This window comes from Spea bombifrons, chromosome 5, assembly GCF_027358695.1.
Source record: "Spea bombifrons isolate aSpeBom1 chromosome 5, aSpeBom1.2.pri, whole genome shotgun sequence".
Taxonomy (NCBI): Eukaryota; Metazoa; Chordata; class Amphibia; order Anura; family Pelobatidae; genus Spea; species Spea bombifrons.
Genome location: NC_071091.1, coordinates 59,321,185 through 59,339,714, shown reverse-complemented (window position 1 = coordinate 59,339,714; position 18,530 = coordinate 59,321,185). Strand labels below are relative to the sequence as shown.

The 18,530-nt window shown below is 36.3% G+C and overlaps 1 protein-coding gene across 1 annotated transcript in view; it reads right to left on the bottom strand.

Moving 5' to 3' along the window:
• Positions 1–1,690: 1,690 nt before the first annotated feature.
• MOCOS (molybdenum cofactor sulfurase) overlaps positions 1,691–18,530 on the bottom strand; it is a 114,114-nt gene continuing 97,274 nt past the window's right edge. Inside the window, exons 9-15 of the mRNA XM_053467257.1 lie at positions 18,114–18,276; positions 11,662–11,746; positions 10,249–10,370; positions 7,151–7,247; positions 6,805–6,934; positions 3,768–3,872; positions 1,691–2,308 (exon numbers count right to left, since the gene is read on the bottom strand). Of these exons, the coding sequence (XP_053323232.1) occupies positions 2,198–2,308; positions 3,768–3,872; positions 6,805–6,934; positions 7,151–7,247; positions 10,249–10,370; positions 11,662–11,746; positions 18,114–18,276 (813 nt within the window). The 3' untranslated portion in view covers positions 1,691–2,197. The remainder of the gene's footprint in view (positions 2,309–3,767; positions 3,873–6,804; positions 6,935–7,150; positions 7,248–10,248; positions 10,371–11,661; positions 11,747–18,113; positions 18,277–18,530) is intronic.

Below are 18,530 nucleotides of genomic sequence, written 5' to 3'. Positions count from 1 at the left end.
TTCTACTAGTACAACCTTGCCAAGGTTCAATTGTAAAGACATATTAAGTAGAAACCTGAGGTGAGTTCTTCCAAAAATCAGAGGTGCCAAACTCAGTGAATCCAAGTCAAAGCAGATTCTAGTCTTCCCTTTCACTGACCATGTTCAAAGTAAATTAACGCATTACATCTACTAGCTTAAACTATGGTTTCACCCCAGGTGAGAATACCCATTTCAGGCTATGTTTGTTTATGCATAGTTAGCAGGGCTGTATATATTACCAATTTAAACTCTGAAAAGTGTTCAAAACCATGCATGTGACTCTGAAACTGGCACACAAGACCTTAATAGCTACAAGTATGGTAAGTCACTAGTCTAGTATTATTTTATTACATTTTATTAGTACCAGCAGATTCTGTAACGCTAGGATCCTTTTTACATTACAGTGGAATAATTTGCATGTTAGACTGCTAGCACCAAAAGTGGCAATCGTGCAAAAATGATGAATTTTTGGTTGGATATGTTTTAGTACCAATGCACTTGCTGCTGTTGCTTTTCAACCGCACACCTTATTTACCTACTATACATATTATATATATTAAATAAAAAAACACTTATATGCAAAACTTTTTTTTCTAGTGGTCCAAGTGCAGGCTGTACACACTACACGTGGATCTCGAGGCTTGCTTTCACCGTACCTTGACCAACACAAATACACTGTGAGTGAGAAATTCGGGATATATCCTGTGGACCATATTTATTTTTACATCTACACTATTAGTTGTTTTTTTTCTATTTCCCATTTAAATTGAATGGTATACACGAGCGCCCCCTTGTGGATATTGGCTTATATACTTTGACACCCGGAGAGTGTTATTTAAGGGTTGCAGCTGTGTATCCAACACACGAAAAGAAAGGAAAGTTCTAATTTATCATTATCTTATCTTTCTTCTCCTTATACTGGTCTTCATCTCTCATTCACCTTTGTATAACTAGAATAGATCAGGTATGCCATCTAGTGACCGCTGCAGAAAACTACCATTTACTTCAAATTACTTTGGCATATTGAGTGTTTGATTAGCTTCACACCCGCTCATAATAAGTAACAAAGCAATCTCCTTTAAGATTACTAGACGTTAGAATTATTGTCTGGCATATGAAGCACTTTTATCATAGACCACTGATCAGCACTTACCTAGGCATAAGGGAAAAATCATAAGTATTAACTCCCCTTGATTCCAGATAAGGACTTATGTTTTCATTGATTTTGCAAGCTGTGATTGAACAAAACTTCACATGTGCAGGGGCACACCAGACAATATTTGTATCATCCTGAACATAAGACTAATTACCATAAGGCAGAGGACCAGGTAGGGCTTGCTATTAATGTTTGTTTCTACAATGTCAGTGCTGCATGATAAGTAGCTCAGATGGTGGCAGATCATCTCCAAAAATAGGGAACGCACAAGAAGCAGTTTTAGGTGTTTAATTCAAGTGAAAAAGAGTATAATCATAATATTAAATATATCAAGCTTGGTTGAAAAATATACATTATAGTTAAGATTAAGAGGAATCTGTAGTTCCGCCTCTGAGGGGACCCCTTGGGCCAGTGGAAGCTATAAGCACCTGCTTAATCTGTTTATACGCTATACCTCTGTGTAGCACTGATGCCTTGAATAGGCCAGTAAAGAGTAAAATAAAAGTAAAACGCTTTCAATAAAACCACATTAAGCGTATTTTATTTGTATATAACCTTAGCTTTTTTAAAATTCAAAACACCAGCTAGTAAAACATTTTGCAAAGCCACATACACATGACATGACAGGGTTCCTACATCTTCTTGACAATGGTCTTTCATCAATAGTTCATTCAAATGGAAGACACAAAACCACAAGATGACCTTGCTAAAACTTGCAACTACGTATATTCTAAAAAGCTAAAAACAAGTCTAAATGTAAAGATTGTCTCAGCTTGACTACTAACACATTTATATAATTGTTAATAAGCGTGTCGAGACACAATAACTTACTAGTATTGTAAAATGAGTAAGATACTTAGCATTCCAAGTTTGCTTTGAGCTCCAGAGCATTGCTATATAAACCCCAAGTCCCTTAAAAACTTGCATGTATTCTTAGCCAACAGTATGTCTATCTCCAAAAGTACATTCAGACACTTTTCCAAGTTTTTAAAATGTCTATATTAGTTGCATCTTGCTGGATCAGAGTTCTTCTGTGAAGTCTTTTAGAGTAGGTAATACCAGTGAACCAACTGCCAGCATAGTTGGATAGGAAGAACAGGAGGAATTCTGTAGATACATTCCGAATGTTGTCTATGGAAACAACAAAAGTTTTTAAAATAATGCATGTACGTTTTTAATGGCATTAAAAAACAATAACTCACTTCTACTTATCCATATGCATCCATCACATCTGAATTAGCTGGCACAGACCTCACTACCAATAAATGTGTGTATTTTCTGTGCAAAAAATGGCACACGCAGCAAGTTCCATGGGCAGACATTGTGTATTAATCTCACTATACATATAGTGACATAATATGTTTTATAATACGTTCTGTTGGCCCTTCTGGAAAAAGAAGCCCAATATTGGCATGCATATGAGTAAATTAGGGACGAGGAATGCTAGAAATGGTTGAATCCTTAGAACATGAGCTTGTATGTTCTGGTAATGTCCGCCTAGATAAGGGCCAAACCAGAACTGGTCTCTTCATATAAACTCAATGCACCCTCGTAACACTTAATGCTGCTGGTCCAGTGCAACCAGTGGCCATTTGCTGCGTTCAGGCGCCAAATTATATATTACAAAATATATTTTTGCATTCATTTTCACTGTTCATGCCATGGCAATTATGTGTGGAATAGATGGACCTTGTCATCCCCTATCTATTTTATAAGGTAGTAAGTAGGTAGTTTTATATATCACTTAGGACAAGAAATGGAGGAAAGGAGATGCATGTTTTCACATGCTATGCTAAAAGGTTAACTTTAACCCTATCCCACTAGGAACATGGTGGGGTGCAAAGGGCGAGGGACCTGAGGCCTAATTTTTTGCTACCCACCCCATCGCTTATATCATGGGGGGAAGAAGACCCACTTTATCCAATATGTGTATGGCATAGTGCATTGGCATATCTCACTACTTCAGCTTAGTCCATTTTTCCCTTTTATCCAAAAATATCAGGGTCTAGACAGTCATGTTAAGATTATTGCACTAAAAAGTCAAGTTAAAAGTTGACTAAAGATTTGACTAGCCCAACTCCTATTTTTTTTATGTTGTTTAACGTTGTTTAACGTTTGTTTATTGGATTTCTCACTCATGACATAGAGGCAAAGAAATGGACAACGCCATGGTGAGTTAAATCAATGCAACACACAATATTTGGACTATGTGTCCTAGACATAGCTGGTAAGTGCAATAGAAAAGTGTCACAGAAACTACATATGTCATTGTCAAAAGAAAAAGTCCTAATATGAGAGAGTACAATACTGGAAGACTTGGGCTTCTGTAATCATTAATTGTATATACAGTGTGTTGTATAACATGAAACAGGCATTTGCTAAAAATAATAATATACTATGTATATACTGTATACTATATATACGCATAATATACTATGTAAGAATAATAAACCTGTCTATGGTTTTTGACCTTTGGACAGGTTTGTTTTCTACATTAAAACACAACTGTATCTAGCTGCCAGGTATGTTTAATGCCATTTTTGCTTCAGTAGGGGTGCTAAAGTAATCAGTCACTGTAAATCATACTAACCTTCCCATCTTTGCAGAATGACAGCGTCTGTAATAATTCTCGCTTTTTTTCACCAGTCTGCTGGTCGATACAGATTATTTGACACCTGGTACATTTACCTAACAGCTAAAAGACACACAAATAGAAATTAGATTTTCACCACAGTAATTGTTCAAAAAGAGGAAGAATCAATGCAGCCACTCATGACTCCAAAACAGTATGTCAGCACAATCGCTTAGGGGAAGCAGGAACAGACTCTCCTTGCAAACACTGTTAACTTGGGTAGTCTAAGGGATGGCAAGACCACCCAAGCAGCAGCAGGTGCACAAAGGCCAGAAAACCAGAGCGGGCTACTAGGGCAATAGACAAAAGAATGGTCAGACGGTCCAGGGTTCAAGAGGTGGGAACAGATTCAGTAACGTTAAACAGGCACGATCAAGGGTGATAACGTGGTCAGGAGACAGTCCAAAGGTCAAAAATCATAGACAGGAAGAGACAAAATAGACAATGAGTAGGAGACGGGCAAACGGGAACAGTAGGAGACAAAACACTACCACTGGGAGGGTGGTATAACCAAACAATGGGTGCACTTTTATAGGATCATCAGTTACAGCTATAGCGTTAAGGGAAGATGTTTTACATGTTCTCACCCCATGTTTTCTATTCCCTATACTGGAAACAGGCACATGCTTGTTCTGCTGCAGAGACACGCGATGTGGCCTACCAAATAAGTCATGCATGTTCCTGCAGACACCTGGAGGTAAGACGATGGCTGCTCTCTCTCTCTATACCCTTTGGTCGCCCACAGATTTCCATCTTACATCTACTATTTGCCTACCATCTGTAGTGTATCCTCTCTAAAAGAAATCTATAAAAATAAATAGATAATCTGCACAGTAAAGCCTTTATGTGTGGAAAACACAAATAAAAAGCGGATCTGCTTAGTTTGAAACAGTGAGATGTCTGCAAACAAATTCTTCTGTGGTATTTACGGGCTGAAGTTGCACAAATATCTGTAACATCTTTATATGCTATTCTTTTTCTTCTAGTGCTTACAGCAATGAAGTAAATAATTCTCTGTCAAGGAGTTTTAGAAGCTACTTTTTTCCTCAGTTTTTACTTAAAACAGCTATTGTTCTCTGTACTTTTCCTATCTCTTATTCTGTTATCTGTCTTTTTTTGGAAGTGCTACAAATACCGTGCTTCCTATGAGTAAGGCATAGCTAGAGGAAGACATTGGTACCCTTATTTTATTCATATTTTGTTATCATTCTCAAACTAACAGTTTTCTTTGGTTAATCATTTAAAGACATCACATTGGAAATTAATACATTGACCTTTTTACCTTTAGCAGTTAAATGTAACGCTCTCAGAGTTGGCTGGTATATTGTATTCTTTTAATAAACTGAAAGGTTTTTTTAATGTTCATAGACAGTATATTATAGTACTGGACAGTATATTTTATAGTACTGGCGAGATTATAAGTAGTGGTATAGCCACAATAAATTGGTTATGTTCTAAAAATGTATTCTTATGCTGTGCAAAACAATATTATGATGTTATTGTTCAGACCAAAGCCAGTAATGTATTTTAATGTTTGACCATAAGCAGCTCTCCTCTCCCGTGCAAAGGTACAGCCGAAAAAAAAAACAGATATCCCCATTCACCTCAATCAAGCCCTACATATTTCTTGTACGAAGGCCTCTGTTCATCTGACACTAGGAAATCTGAGGACAGCATGCTGACCTAGTCCTAGTCAACAATGGACTAACTATATCATTTGCAACTACGGTAACTGCCTTAGTTTCCGTAAAGTTACTTGTAAGATCAGGAAACCTGTTGTTTGCTTTGATCACCCATGTGACTTCCCAATAGCCTTGTCTTAGCTTAGTCTTAGGCTAGGTTTATTATCAGTATGCATGATATTTCAATATCACAGAAAATATGGAAACTGCACAGCCCTGGATTGAAACTTGAAAATAAATCTATCTGTGGCTCTATTTTACTGTTTGGGGTTCAATATCATTATAACCAGTAATTTTTAAATGAGAAAATGATAGAATTACCCAAATATAGCTCATGGATTTCAAATCTCTGGTGTGGAACCCGGTATCAGAGGTAGAGCGATGACATATTATGAAGCAGCAGAGAATGGAGAACCTGGCTCAGAACAGAGCTGACTGTTGGATGGCAGAGGAAGATTTGCTGTAAGCCAAGTCTGGGATAAATGCCCAGAGTCGTCTCTTTCCTCCTGGTTGGAGTTGTTCTCGTCATTTCAATGTAATATGTTAACTTGGCATTAACGTATCCAAATGCTGAACAATTAGGCATACATATGCTTTTTTAATAAAGTGCAAAAGCAAAGTCTGCGTGTTCCATGTGAATTTTCGTCACTAAGATTTGTAAGATTTGTAACATTCAATGGATATAGCTGAGACAAGTTCTCCGCTATATGCTTTTATTTCTGAAGATCATTTTCAGTGCATAATGTTAACATTATTAGTATGTTAGGTTACTGGGCATTTCTTGTGGGGCTTACTTTAGAATTAATAAATGCTTGTGCTGCTGACAGGTAGCTAGAATAGGATCACATGTCCAAAAGCTGAAATGTCTGGGTCAGGACAGGCACATCTTCCCATGCTTACACAGTCATCCATAGTGTGCAAACCTTCTGGGTGTAGTAAAACAGTACTTATATTTTTCATACCACAAAGACACTATGACGGAGTTGTTTGCACAAAACATAGGATAGGCTGCTCCTGTTCTTTGGAACGCTCAACTCGGCTTATGAGATTCTTCCTTTGTCTTTAGTCCTTCAAAAAACCTTCAAGGAAATTCCACAATAGACAAATACACATTTTGCATATCTCACATTTGTGGAACCCTAGACTCCTTTGGGTGACTTTACACAAAAGCTGAAACGATTCAACTAAGAAAACAAGGCTTATTAAATAAACCACATTATAATTACTTCTCTGAGCAATGTTACACTATTGTGAACTAGATTTTTTAAATGTGAGATAATGCCACACATATAATTACATCATATTGCTGTTACCTTAAAATGCAAACAACCAATGAAAACTTCTGACCATGCTTCTTCTTCAAATGGTATGTTGCCATCAATTACTAGGTTGGCTCGGAAACGCTGGATCAGCCCCTTAACATTCATGTTTTCAATCTCACCTCTGTGGCGAAACAGAAGTGGTTAAAGGTGCCCCCTGTGCATATGGTAGTAACTTAATCTTGTAGACTGCAACTGATAAGTGGGTATAGAATGTCACATATGAATAACTTTCAGGCAATATAAATTCCCATAGTGATAGAAACTAGGTATTTAGTACATGAGCAGCTGTACAAAAGCAGCTGTTTATTAACATTTGTTTAGTCCACAAAACGTTTACCTTAATACCATTAACTGACTGAGGTGGAAAATACTGGCCGTGTTTACAAGAAGATATTGAGCTTCATTGACTAGAGAAAGTGAGGCTAAAGATGCATCTGAAAAACATAAAAATAAAGAAAAATGATTGCTAAAGGGACTCCGTGGTTGCACTACACCAATAGAAAAGATTAAAAGAGGATTGCTATGATGTTTAGTCACTATATAGAACTCATCTACAACTTGGTTCACGTTCTAACAATAATAATAACTATTTTCTCCATGAAAATGGTCCTCAACACTGGTTATCAAAGATGCCAACAGTTCAAGTTTTCACATTTAAACCCCTAGCCTGGAACCATAAATTAGACATCTCCCATAGATAGCATCATCATGTATGACAATAAATTCCTTACACTACCCAGTGTCCCTTTTTGCCAAACAACCACTGCAAATTCCAGATTCACATTGGGCATCTGGTTGCGGGGCAACTATTATGTTAAGTCCAACAGAAAACCAAGCAAGTAAAAATGAAAATGTAGTGAATACAAGTATATTAACATTATTTGGAATGCGTACAGTTCACAAACATTAATATTACATAGAAGATAATGTATGTGGGTTTGTGTTTTTTTGTCACAGTCTGTGGGGCGGCAGCTTGCCAGGTATCCAGGGGGTTAATGTGGTGGTAAGTGAATTGTTGGTAACATCTGGTGGGAGGTTCTTGACTGTCAGTGCTGGGAACCTCAGGTCAGGATGGGGGCATCTAGGTATGTCCCTTCCCTAAGTGGTATTTGGGTATGGTACCTGGATTACTTGGCAAGCTTGGTGTGTTCATTGTGTTTATTGTATATATTTACATGTTTGTGTTATGAGTGACAATGACTCTAATACATAAAATTGGCTGTGGCCTTTTCTTATCCATATACAATGGTGTGTGGTGTCATTATTGGGGTTAATGGGGGGGTTAAGCCTAGCCAGGAAAATCAAGGCTACAACAGTCAGTTCTACCAATGCATTGTGTACCAAAAGGTGAAATACACCCTGTATCTTGTTGAACAATGAATACATGAATGAATAAACAAAAAAAATCTATCCTTTGCACTGCGGTAAATATCTATACATTTTACAAATCCCGTATTTGTGCAAACTTAGAAAATTGTGTTCATTATTCACTTTAATTTGCAATTATTTTCTGGGTAACACAGTAGGGGCTGCATTATCTTTAAAGAAAAAATATTATAAGAGGCTCATTTGGTTAAAAAAAATAAAAAGGAAAACACTATCCTATAAGTATTTCTGTCAAACAAAATCCGATAATATTCTTCCTCATTATAATATCTAGGTATAATAACATATAGATGACCTATGATTATTGCCTTTATGATTAGCTGGATAAAAATGAGATCTTTTTATGGTATGGGTATAATTTTCTGTGGTATTATTCTTAGAATAATATTCCTAAAGGGTAATTTTACATATAAATCTTTGTATATCCAGAAAGAGGGATTAAGACTTTGTCCTGATCAATTCACTGTATTCTTTAACGAAGGAGGACTTCTGAGACGTGAGAACCTGTTCCTTGGTTTTCACCAACTTCATGATCCATGATCGGATCAAAGACCAAAACAAATTAACAAGAGGGCCTAACTAAATATTACACACAGACTTTGTCTAGAAAAATTATTATAAATAAATATTAGCCAATCTTACAACAGGATATTAATGATTTTTTTCCTAACCGAATAGGCTTCCAATTATTAAAAAAAACAAGATAATATTGTAGCCCCGCATTTACTATCCAGTAAAGAATGACAAATTAAAGTGAATAATGAGAGCATGCACTAAACCTACATATTTTGAAAATGCCAAATAAGTACATTTTTAGTACTGACGGCTACACATTTCATTAGTAGAAAGAGAGGACAGATTTTTTTTTATTTATTCATTATATAATACATTGTGTATTTGTTACAATATCATTGTAGGATACAATAGGCTCGTTAGGAAAAGGATTTTAGAACATCTAGGAAACATTGATAATAAAAAGGTAAAACAGTGTTCAAAAGGTATTGTACTATCAGGTAGTGATTTTTTCATTTCATAATCTCCTCATTACAGGTATTGATCTTGTTTTAGCTGACTGGAGAGGAGGTTATCCCAAAAGGGATTACTATAGATCTATAACATGGGTGTATATCTTGAAGGGTTGAATATCAAATGATTTTGTTAATCAATGTTGTTAATAACTTTCATTTTTTTAGCTACTGTTTATACGTTAATATTTCATAATACACTTTGCATGATTTATTTTAAAGAAATGATGTAAGGAATTCTCTCAAGATGACTTTAACTTTTAACGTATTTTGTCATTGGACTAGCTGAACATATTAGGTGCCTGGCAAATTGATGCCTGACATGGTTCATGCTCATAGCTTCTATATCAAACAGAAGACATCTAGAGAAAATTCGTGTGTGGGGGGGGGGGCAGTTAAACAAGTCAAAGCCTATCCATGACAGAATATTTTCTGTCTGGATATAGAAACCATCCCCTGTCAAAATCCTCAGTCTGCATGGAGTGATTGTTCTGGTGGACTTTTCAGTAATCTATTTTAAAATATGAGTGCCACACTGTTTTTTTTTTAAAATAAGGTAGATATGAATATTTTTGGGCTTAAATTGTTGTGAATGCATTTTCTTTCGTAAATGCAGTTCATTTATTTTACATATGCACTTTTATATGTTTTTGCCCCCTTAATGTTTACTTGTGTTTAGAGTTTGTAGGTAGTGTATAGATGGAATTCTGATTATTATTATATTTTATTCTTTCTTTTTTGGTTTACTATTTCATTGATCACTATTATTATTTTTTTTTTATAAAGCACATTGGAGACATGCACTATTGGGGACCATTATTGAAGATGCGACTGCTTTCCTAACATTTGGTTTAAAAACGTTCCCTAGACCCAACTGAATAAGAGTTTTCAAAATAGAACACTTAAATATTCTTACATCTGTATGAAATGAAAATCTGACTTTCATGCAGCCAAATTGGAACACTATAGGCAGGTGAATTGCTTTGCACGATAGGCAGTACTCAAATGTGCAATCAAAACCTACCTTTCGTCTTTGTATGAGCATACCGGATGAAACTTGATGACTGCCTTATTAATCGGCACTTGCGATTAAGGAAACAACATAGCCAGTTGGCAATTTGCTCTCCACAATCATATGTGTTAACTCTGTAATAGACATAATAGTACTGGTAAATGTTGCTTACTTAAAGTATTCTCAGTAAAGAAATGCTTAAAAAATAACATGTTATTAATTTTGTTTTTATAATTTAACAAACCACCATTTGCCTTCAAAACAGCAGCGATTCTTCTAGGTATACTTGCACACAGTTTAAGGAACTCGGCAGGTAAGTTATTCCAAACATCTTTGAGAACTAACCACTGTTCTACTGTGCATTAAGGAAGCCCTAGTTGCTTTTCTCTCTTGTAATCCCAGATAGACTCGGTGATGTTGAGATCAGGGCACAGGGGGGGCCATACCATCACTTCCAGGACTCCTTGTTCTTCTTTATGATGAAGATAGTTGTTAATGACTTTGGCTGTATGTTTGGAGTCGTTGTCATGCTGCAGAATGCATTTGGGGGCAATCAGATACCTCCCTGGTAGTATTGCATGATGGATAAGTATCTGCCTGTACTTCTCACCATTGAGGAGACCATTAATTCAGACCAAATCCCCAACTCCATTTGCAGAAATGCGGCCCCAAACGCCCAAGGAACCTCCACCTTGCTTTACTGTTGTTTGCAAAAACTCATTCTTGTACCCCTCTCCAGCTCCTCAGTGAACAAACTGCCTTCTTCTACAGCCAAATATTTAACATTTCCACTCATCAGTCCAGAGCACCTGCTTCCATTTTTCTGCAGACCAGTGTGATATTGCTTTTTGGCCACAAGTCTTCCACGAAGACCACTTCTTACCTCACTTGCTCAGACAGTAGATGGGTGTACCAGGATCCCACTGTTTTCTGCCAATGCTTAGCTGATGGCACAGCTGGACACCTTCTGATTGCGAAGGGTAGTAAGCATGATGTAAGCATGATAAAAAATCCCTGACTTTGTGCATGTGTCAAAGAGTGGTCACATCAAATATTGATTCGATTTATATTTTTTCTCTGTTCACTCACTTTGCATTTTGCATGAAAGCACTTTTTATATATATATAAAACTTTATATATATATATATATATATATATATATATATATATATATATTGATCCCTAGCATTAATTCTGTTTGTTGTTTTATACACTATAGGAACCAGCCATCTAGTCAATATGATACACATTACAACCAAGTGGACATTCTCCATGATTTATACAGGATTATCAACATAACTTAGCTTGTTGTTTATAGAGTACACGGTCTGATTTTTAGCTTAGGGGAAAAGTTTACATGTGTACGGAGTACATTTTGTCACTCACATTATTTCCATTTGCTTTATGATTCAATCCTTTGCTTACCTATCTCCACAAACTTTGTTTTGACATGCATGAGCTGTCACTTTGCTGCTGTCATCATTCAGGGGTATTTCTATGGCAGCCATCCCTAAAGACATCAGGGAAAATGTGAAACATCAGGAATATCTGGTGATCGCCTGACAGATCATCACTGTTTGATATCAGTATATAAACTTCAACACACTGTATGTGTTAACAATACGGTTTAATAATTCATTTGTGTACGTCAGCATGAGTGCATATATTTTTATGCTTAAATATTTCTCAAATTAAATAATACTACACTTTAATTTCCAAACTCTTTAGGTCAAGCTATTAAGTTGCTGTCCATTCTTGACTTAGTTAGTCTCATACATATTTGTATGCAATTTCCAGGGGCACTTGGGGTTCACCCCAAGTGTAACGGATGTCCAAACATGGACCTTCTTGCCCACTTGTGCCTAGAGGGATACAAACTGCAGCCCACTGATGTAGCCACGGCAGGCTTCTAGGGTTGTTGGTTGGCCCATTCATCAGAAACATTCTGTTGGTTGCTATAGTGATAAGACCATTTTTATACATAATTGCAGATCTTCTATCTTTGATGTAAACTATTAAAAATGACATTTTACCACACACATTTGGGTTCAGGAATATCTCTTGAAACATTCTAAGCAAAGCTCTGCAGTGAAGCATTTCAAAAGATAAAATATAGTAGCACAATAATGTTATTTACTAAACAAAAAATCAGACACACCATACATTTCTAGTTCTTTCTCAAAATATCTTTCTAAGAATCCCTGTTGTGCAGACTCAAGCAGCTTGGCTGTCATTCCACTGAAACAGAAGCTGTATGTAGGTCAAGTAATATGGTCGTCTATATATTTTAGGTGTTTACGTTTCAGAATATATACGTTTTCAGAATAACAGTATAATTTAAGTGTACATTATACAGTCTGTAGCTTTGTCTAGACACGAATCAATCACACACAGGCAACAAGCATGTAACCATGTTAGAAGAGAAAGAAAGCATTGGTTATCACCCAGGGATGGCAGGTGACATATGTACAAAAATTTACATGAAACACACATTGTGCTTAGCTGCAAACTACCCGTCGAGGCGTTATCACAGTTTTTTAGAATGCAAATGAATGCATATTAAACAAAAATAAAGAATATGGACAATTTTATTATATAACAAAGGTAATGGTGATACATCTCACTATTGCACGGCTCTTCCTGCAAGAATTGCAGGACCCTTATTCTAGCCAATTTGTTGTATCTTTCTCTGTTCACAGTCACTGCATGTGCACGTTCACTTACGTCTGAAAATACACTTTGCAGTGAAACGTTTGAAGATAAAGGATTCAGGCGTGAGTGAAACAAAACAGTTCAATTGGTGGCTGGGTGTATTCATCATCTAGCTGTTGTAAGGGGTATTCAGAATAAATAAAGAGGGCTTAAGAATGATATTTTTGTAATGAGGCTGATTTGAAATCATTTTCCAAAAATCATTACACAGAAGCAATTTACATTAACATGGTTCTTCTAATATCCTACAAACGATATCAATATCTTTCCCCTCCACATTTACTGCCTCTGTTTGTTGATGTAGCTGAGTTAGGGGGACTAGAAATGAAGGCCTCAGCTCCTGAGGTAAAGCCGAGGCCGACTTTTGTCCACTTCTAGGACATAATACTCCATTGTGTATCAATATGGTAAACAATTGGCATAAAGGCTAACTGTACATTATCAGAAATTACAAACATAAGGAAACATTTGCAATTTGTATATATACCGCAGTAGAAATGTTTAAATCAGCCCAGCAAGCTAATTTTACTGTATGTAACTTGAGTACAATGGCGTATCGAAAAGTATGATAGATAAATATTTGCTGCCACTGTCATTTTTGTAATTTGTTAAACCTAATAAAGTTTTCTCATAACAAGTAAAAAATGTGATCTCTACAATTTATTCCTGTCAAAGTTTTTAAAAGGTGCCACTTCCTCATTCATTGTATTATTTTACTGTATAAAATTATAATAGAAAAGAACACAACATATTTGTGGAATTAACAAAAAAGAAACACTAAAAAAGAACAAAGCCTCTTTGCAACAGATTTCCACAAAATAAACAAAATGGAAGATGTCAAAACATAAGGAAGAGAAATAATAAAATAAGGGTATATAATGCTCCTACAAGACATGATTAATAACATGCCAAAAACAAATTATTATTAGTGGTTGAGCACTCCAGTAGCTAGTTAATGGTGCATGCACATATTACTAATTAATTTGCACATGTACATATTATTATGTTCTCAAAATATAATGAATGGTTCAAGTCAATTCAACTGCAGTTAAAACCAATGAAAAACATTATTTGTAATAAAAGTGGCATCTACGGGTCCATGGGCATCCAGAGAAATGTTTATGAGGGTAGAGGTCAAAACTCATTCTTCCTATATTCATTGTTTTCACTGATTCTGGAAAAAAGGGTGATTGCTATCCTTCTTTTATGCATTGTGTTGAGCCTAATAGATTTTCTTTCTTATTTTACAGAAAGGGTGGCAGATAAATGGAACAGAAGCAGTAGAGGCTAATACAGTAAGCAAATGTAAACATGCATGGGATAGGCATAAAGCTATCCTGAATCTAAGACAAGACCAATGGTCTTTACATCAGAAAAATGGGCAGACTAGAAGGCCCCTATGGTTTTATCTGCCTTCAAATTCCATGTTTCTGTTTCTACTGCTTCAAACAGTCCTGCACGATCATTGGTGCTGGAAAAATTCCATTTCATTTTGGATAATTAGCAAATCAATGATGTTAAGTAACAAACAAATAGTATTGCACATGGTCAATATGCCTATTGATGAACATTCCTTTGAATCTCCATAAAAATGTCATCATTTTATGTGCTGAGAATGTTTATTCCATAAGGTGGCACCAAATAGCAACTAAATCCTGAAGCCCAAGATGAAAATCTTGAAGGCAAAAAGTGGAAATAATTGAGAAAATATATTTAGTCTTGTCTATACTTTACTAGGGCTTATAAATCACCTAATGTAGTCTAGAAGGTGTTGGAGAAATGTAAATAAACCGGCACACACAGGGCTATATATTATTAGGCAGAGCAAAGTCTCAATGTACCACATGACCCTTTCATATAAATGGGATATTCGATACCCAAGGCTGGGGAACATTTACAATGTTGTGATAGATTGGTACACTAGATTATCCATCATTACAAACTGCACCTCCAAAACAATCTGTAGCCCTCTTCTCCCCTATAAAATATCATGATTAATCCAGGGGAAACACTAAAGTGGTTCATAGCAAAAAAAAAAGAATAACTATATAAAAACAACAGTGTTGAGGAATTTCTACACCGAGTGGTTTCATACAAAGGCACAAACAAAATCTGTTTTATCCAAAAAGTTAAACAGACTCAGAATAAGTGTACTATGTTGTGCTGTGTACTAAAGTCGTAGAGTTATTTTGAAAATGCGGATCATTTAAATAAAACTTGCTATAAACATAATAACAATAATAATAATAATCATAATCAAGGCAAGTTGACTGCTTCCATCAAGCTTAATTTACTAATTGTATTCACAAGTAATCATGGGCATGTCTGGGAGGGGGGCACAGGGGGCAGTTCTTTAATTTGTTATGCAGGGTGCTTGACCTAGGATTCCACGTTGAGAGTCCTCCATCTGGATGCTTTGACTGGAAGTTATTCTCCAAGGCTAGATACATTAAAGTGAGTAAGTAACATGTTATATATATATATATATATATATATATATATATATATATCAGCAGGGCTGACACCTCACTACATCCAAACCCTACATACCCACCACCACTAGGTCTACAAGTTAGGACGATGAAATCCATTCAAGTCAAACCTGTGGGGGAAAAAAAGACAACCACCTACCATTTTAAGGCCCACCCAGCAATGGTCAAAGCTGTCAATCCTCATTTTTGGCCCAAGGAAAGGGGCTACTCCCAAAATAAAATAATAAGAAGCTCTCGATGGGTACGAAAATATATATTTTTTTAAACTGACACAAAAGACCCCCTTGCAGTTTATTCCTGTGTATATTTTTAGCAGGGAACCAGGGCCGCAGAGTAGGCCAATTGCCCCAGGCGGCACTTTTCAAGAGGCGGCTCTTTGCTGCCCCAATCGCCTTTTTTTTTTTTAAGCGGAGGAGAGAGAGGGGCGCCGAGTGGTTTTCGCTTATCAAGTTGTCAGTATCCGCTCGGCGCCCCTCTCTCTCCTCTGCGAGCCCCCTAGCTCGGTCTTGGTGCCACTTTGTAATGCTGAGCGCCGGAATATGACGTAATTTCCAGCGCTTATCAGTGAAGCAGCGCACACCGTGGCAGAGCAGGGAGACTCTCGCCGAAGAACTGTTGGAAGGTAAGTGAAGTACAAAGGGGGGTAGGGTAGATAATAGGGAGGGAGGAGGGCAGATAATGAGAAGGTAGGGAGAGGAAGGGTAGATAATGAGCAGTGATGTCGGCAGGGGGGCTGCGGCATTTCAAACTTCGCACCAGGCGGCACTATGTCTTGGGCCAGCCCTGCAGGGAACAACAATAAAATTAAAGGAAGAGATCCAGACCTGATTAAAATGTACTATGATGTGATAATTTGGTGCAAAAGATTATCTATCAGGACACTGTTGGTGATAAAGAAAAGTCACAAACAAACAGATGCATGGCACTGTATCTGATGCTGTGATACTGTTTTAAAGGCAAAGGGTGATCACACTAAGTACTGATTTGATTTAGATTTCTCTTCTGTTCAATGTCTTGGCATTTTTGTTAAATTATTCAAATAAACTATTATCTTGTTTATTCTTACTTTACCATGATAGTCATAGAAAGAGAGAAAACAGATTTGGTAAAGATGATACCTTTCTTGACTAACTAAAATGCCTAAAGAAGAGACCTATATAGTCTTTATCATCTTTACCAAGTCTGCTTTGGAATGCCTACATTTCTATATATTTTCATACTGCTACTTATAAAAAAGATTTTTGTCATAGGGGACTATGCAATAAAGTTCCAAGGTGTGGATATGAGGTCACTTCCTTGCCTACATAGACAAAACTAGAAGGGATGACCTGTGAAAGTCTCTTTAGGGATCTGATGTCCAATGTGGTATTTTTAGTAAAAATTAAATTGTATCAAAATCATTACTAATGTTATAAAAAAAAACAAATATGCACAAAAACAAAACAAGGGCAATTATATGTACCCCTCACTGAGATACTATAGAGACAGCTGCCCAGACAGACTAAAAGTAGGAGCTCCAAACCACAACTCGGGATTCAAAGTGTCCTTAGAAGGGGAAAGCTTGGTCCGCTGGCCTTAAGACTAACAGGTGCTCACTTGCTTGTAGCCAAAAGGCCAGAAGCTAGTTGCCCCCCCAAGACCTGCCAAGCTGGCTATGATACATTAGGTAGCAGGTTGAGGTAGCAGGTTCCTGCCACACATAGTGAAAACGAAATGTTTTCCATTAAGATGGTATTAAATATTCTGCATAACATATCATGAGTACTAGAGAGAATGTAAGCTTTGATGGAGGCAAATTTCAGTGCTATAACACAAATTTCATTCTGTGGAATATTTAGCTCCATATGCACAAAATTAGAAATTATTTTGCTTTGCATTAGAAAGAAGGAAAAAAAACCTTGTAATTCCTTCAATGACTTTGCACATTAGCATAAGAAAACATATGTTCAAGACAATATGAAGGGAAGTAAAGAAGTAGAAATATTTTGATGAAAAATTATATAGAAGGCATATTTTATATTATAAAACAGTAGATTGGCTTTTGCAGATCCTGCATTTTATAATGTATGCTTAGCAAACTAATGTAAACTGATGTTTACAAATTAAAATAATCAGTATATGTTTAATAGTCCAACTTTTCTATGTATACCAGCATTTCTACTTGACAAGAAGTACAGGTACTTTGAACAAAGTCACCTCTATTTAAGCAACTGTGATGTATCAATGAGAAAATAAATAATTTTGAAGCTCAGATATCATTTAGAAGATGTTATGATAGAATAGAATTGAAGTCAAATTAAGATGGTGTGATCTTGATAATTAACCCATTTACCCCAAGGCTCTGAGACTAGGGTCAAAACCAAAAGACTCATAACCCATGAAAACCCAGATACAGTATATATATTAGTTGAATGCTGTGGGGGTTACTATGCCAGCTGGCAAGGGATACAATAAAACATAAGTAAGGCGACAATGTGCTTCAAAAGCCTTGGAAGAGTCCTTTCTATGCTCTAGTAATGCTCAAGTTATTGTGTTCACTGGGTAGTACCACTGGCATATGTTAAATAAACATACATTAAATAAATGTGACTTGCAGTGATGCAAGGCTTAAAATAAAAGTGTAGCAATATTTAGGGAACACTTACTACTTACTGCATGGAACCACTTACTGACCTTCTGCCTCAATGATCATGATACTTCTGTTAAGATCAATAGATGGCTGTATGAGACACAAACTGGGTTCCTGCTTCTGACTGAGACAAACTCCATTCTCGTTCACTATCATCCAGTGTCGATCAAAGAGCAGACCTTGCTCAGCTATAGGCCATTGTGAAACCTGTTTTTGTGAAATGTGAAACAGACCATTACTTCTCAAAACCTTCTCTTTTGTTCAAATATTGTAATTGCAATTTTCTAGTATCTCTAAATAAAATTAGAAAGAAATAATTTTGCATCTCACATTCTGCTTTTCTAGAAAGCCACAGCTAACGCAGATTGCTTGTATGTTATCATAGCTTGAAAACAAAGCAAATACTATACACTGTGGCAACATTGATAAATAGATATTTAGACATTTTAGTCAACAAAAAT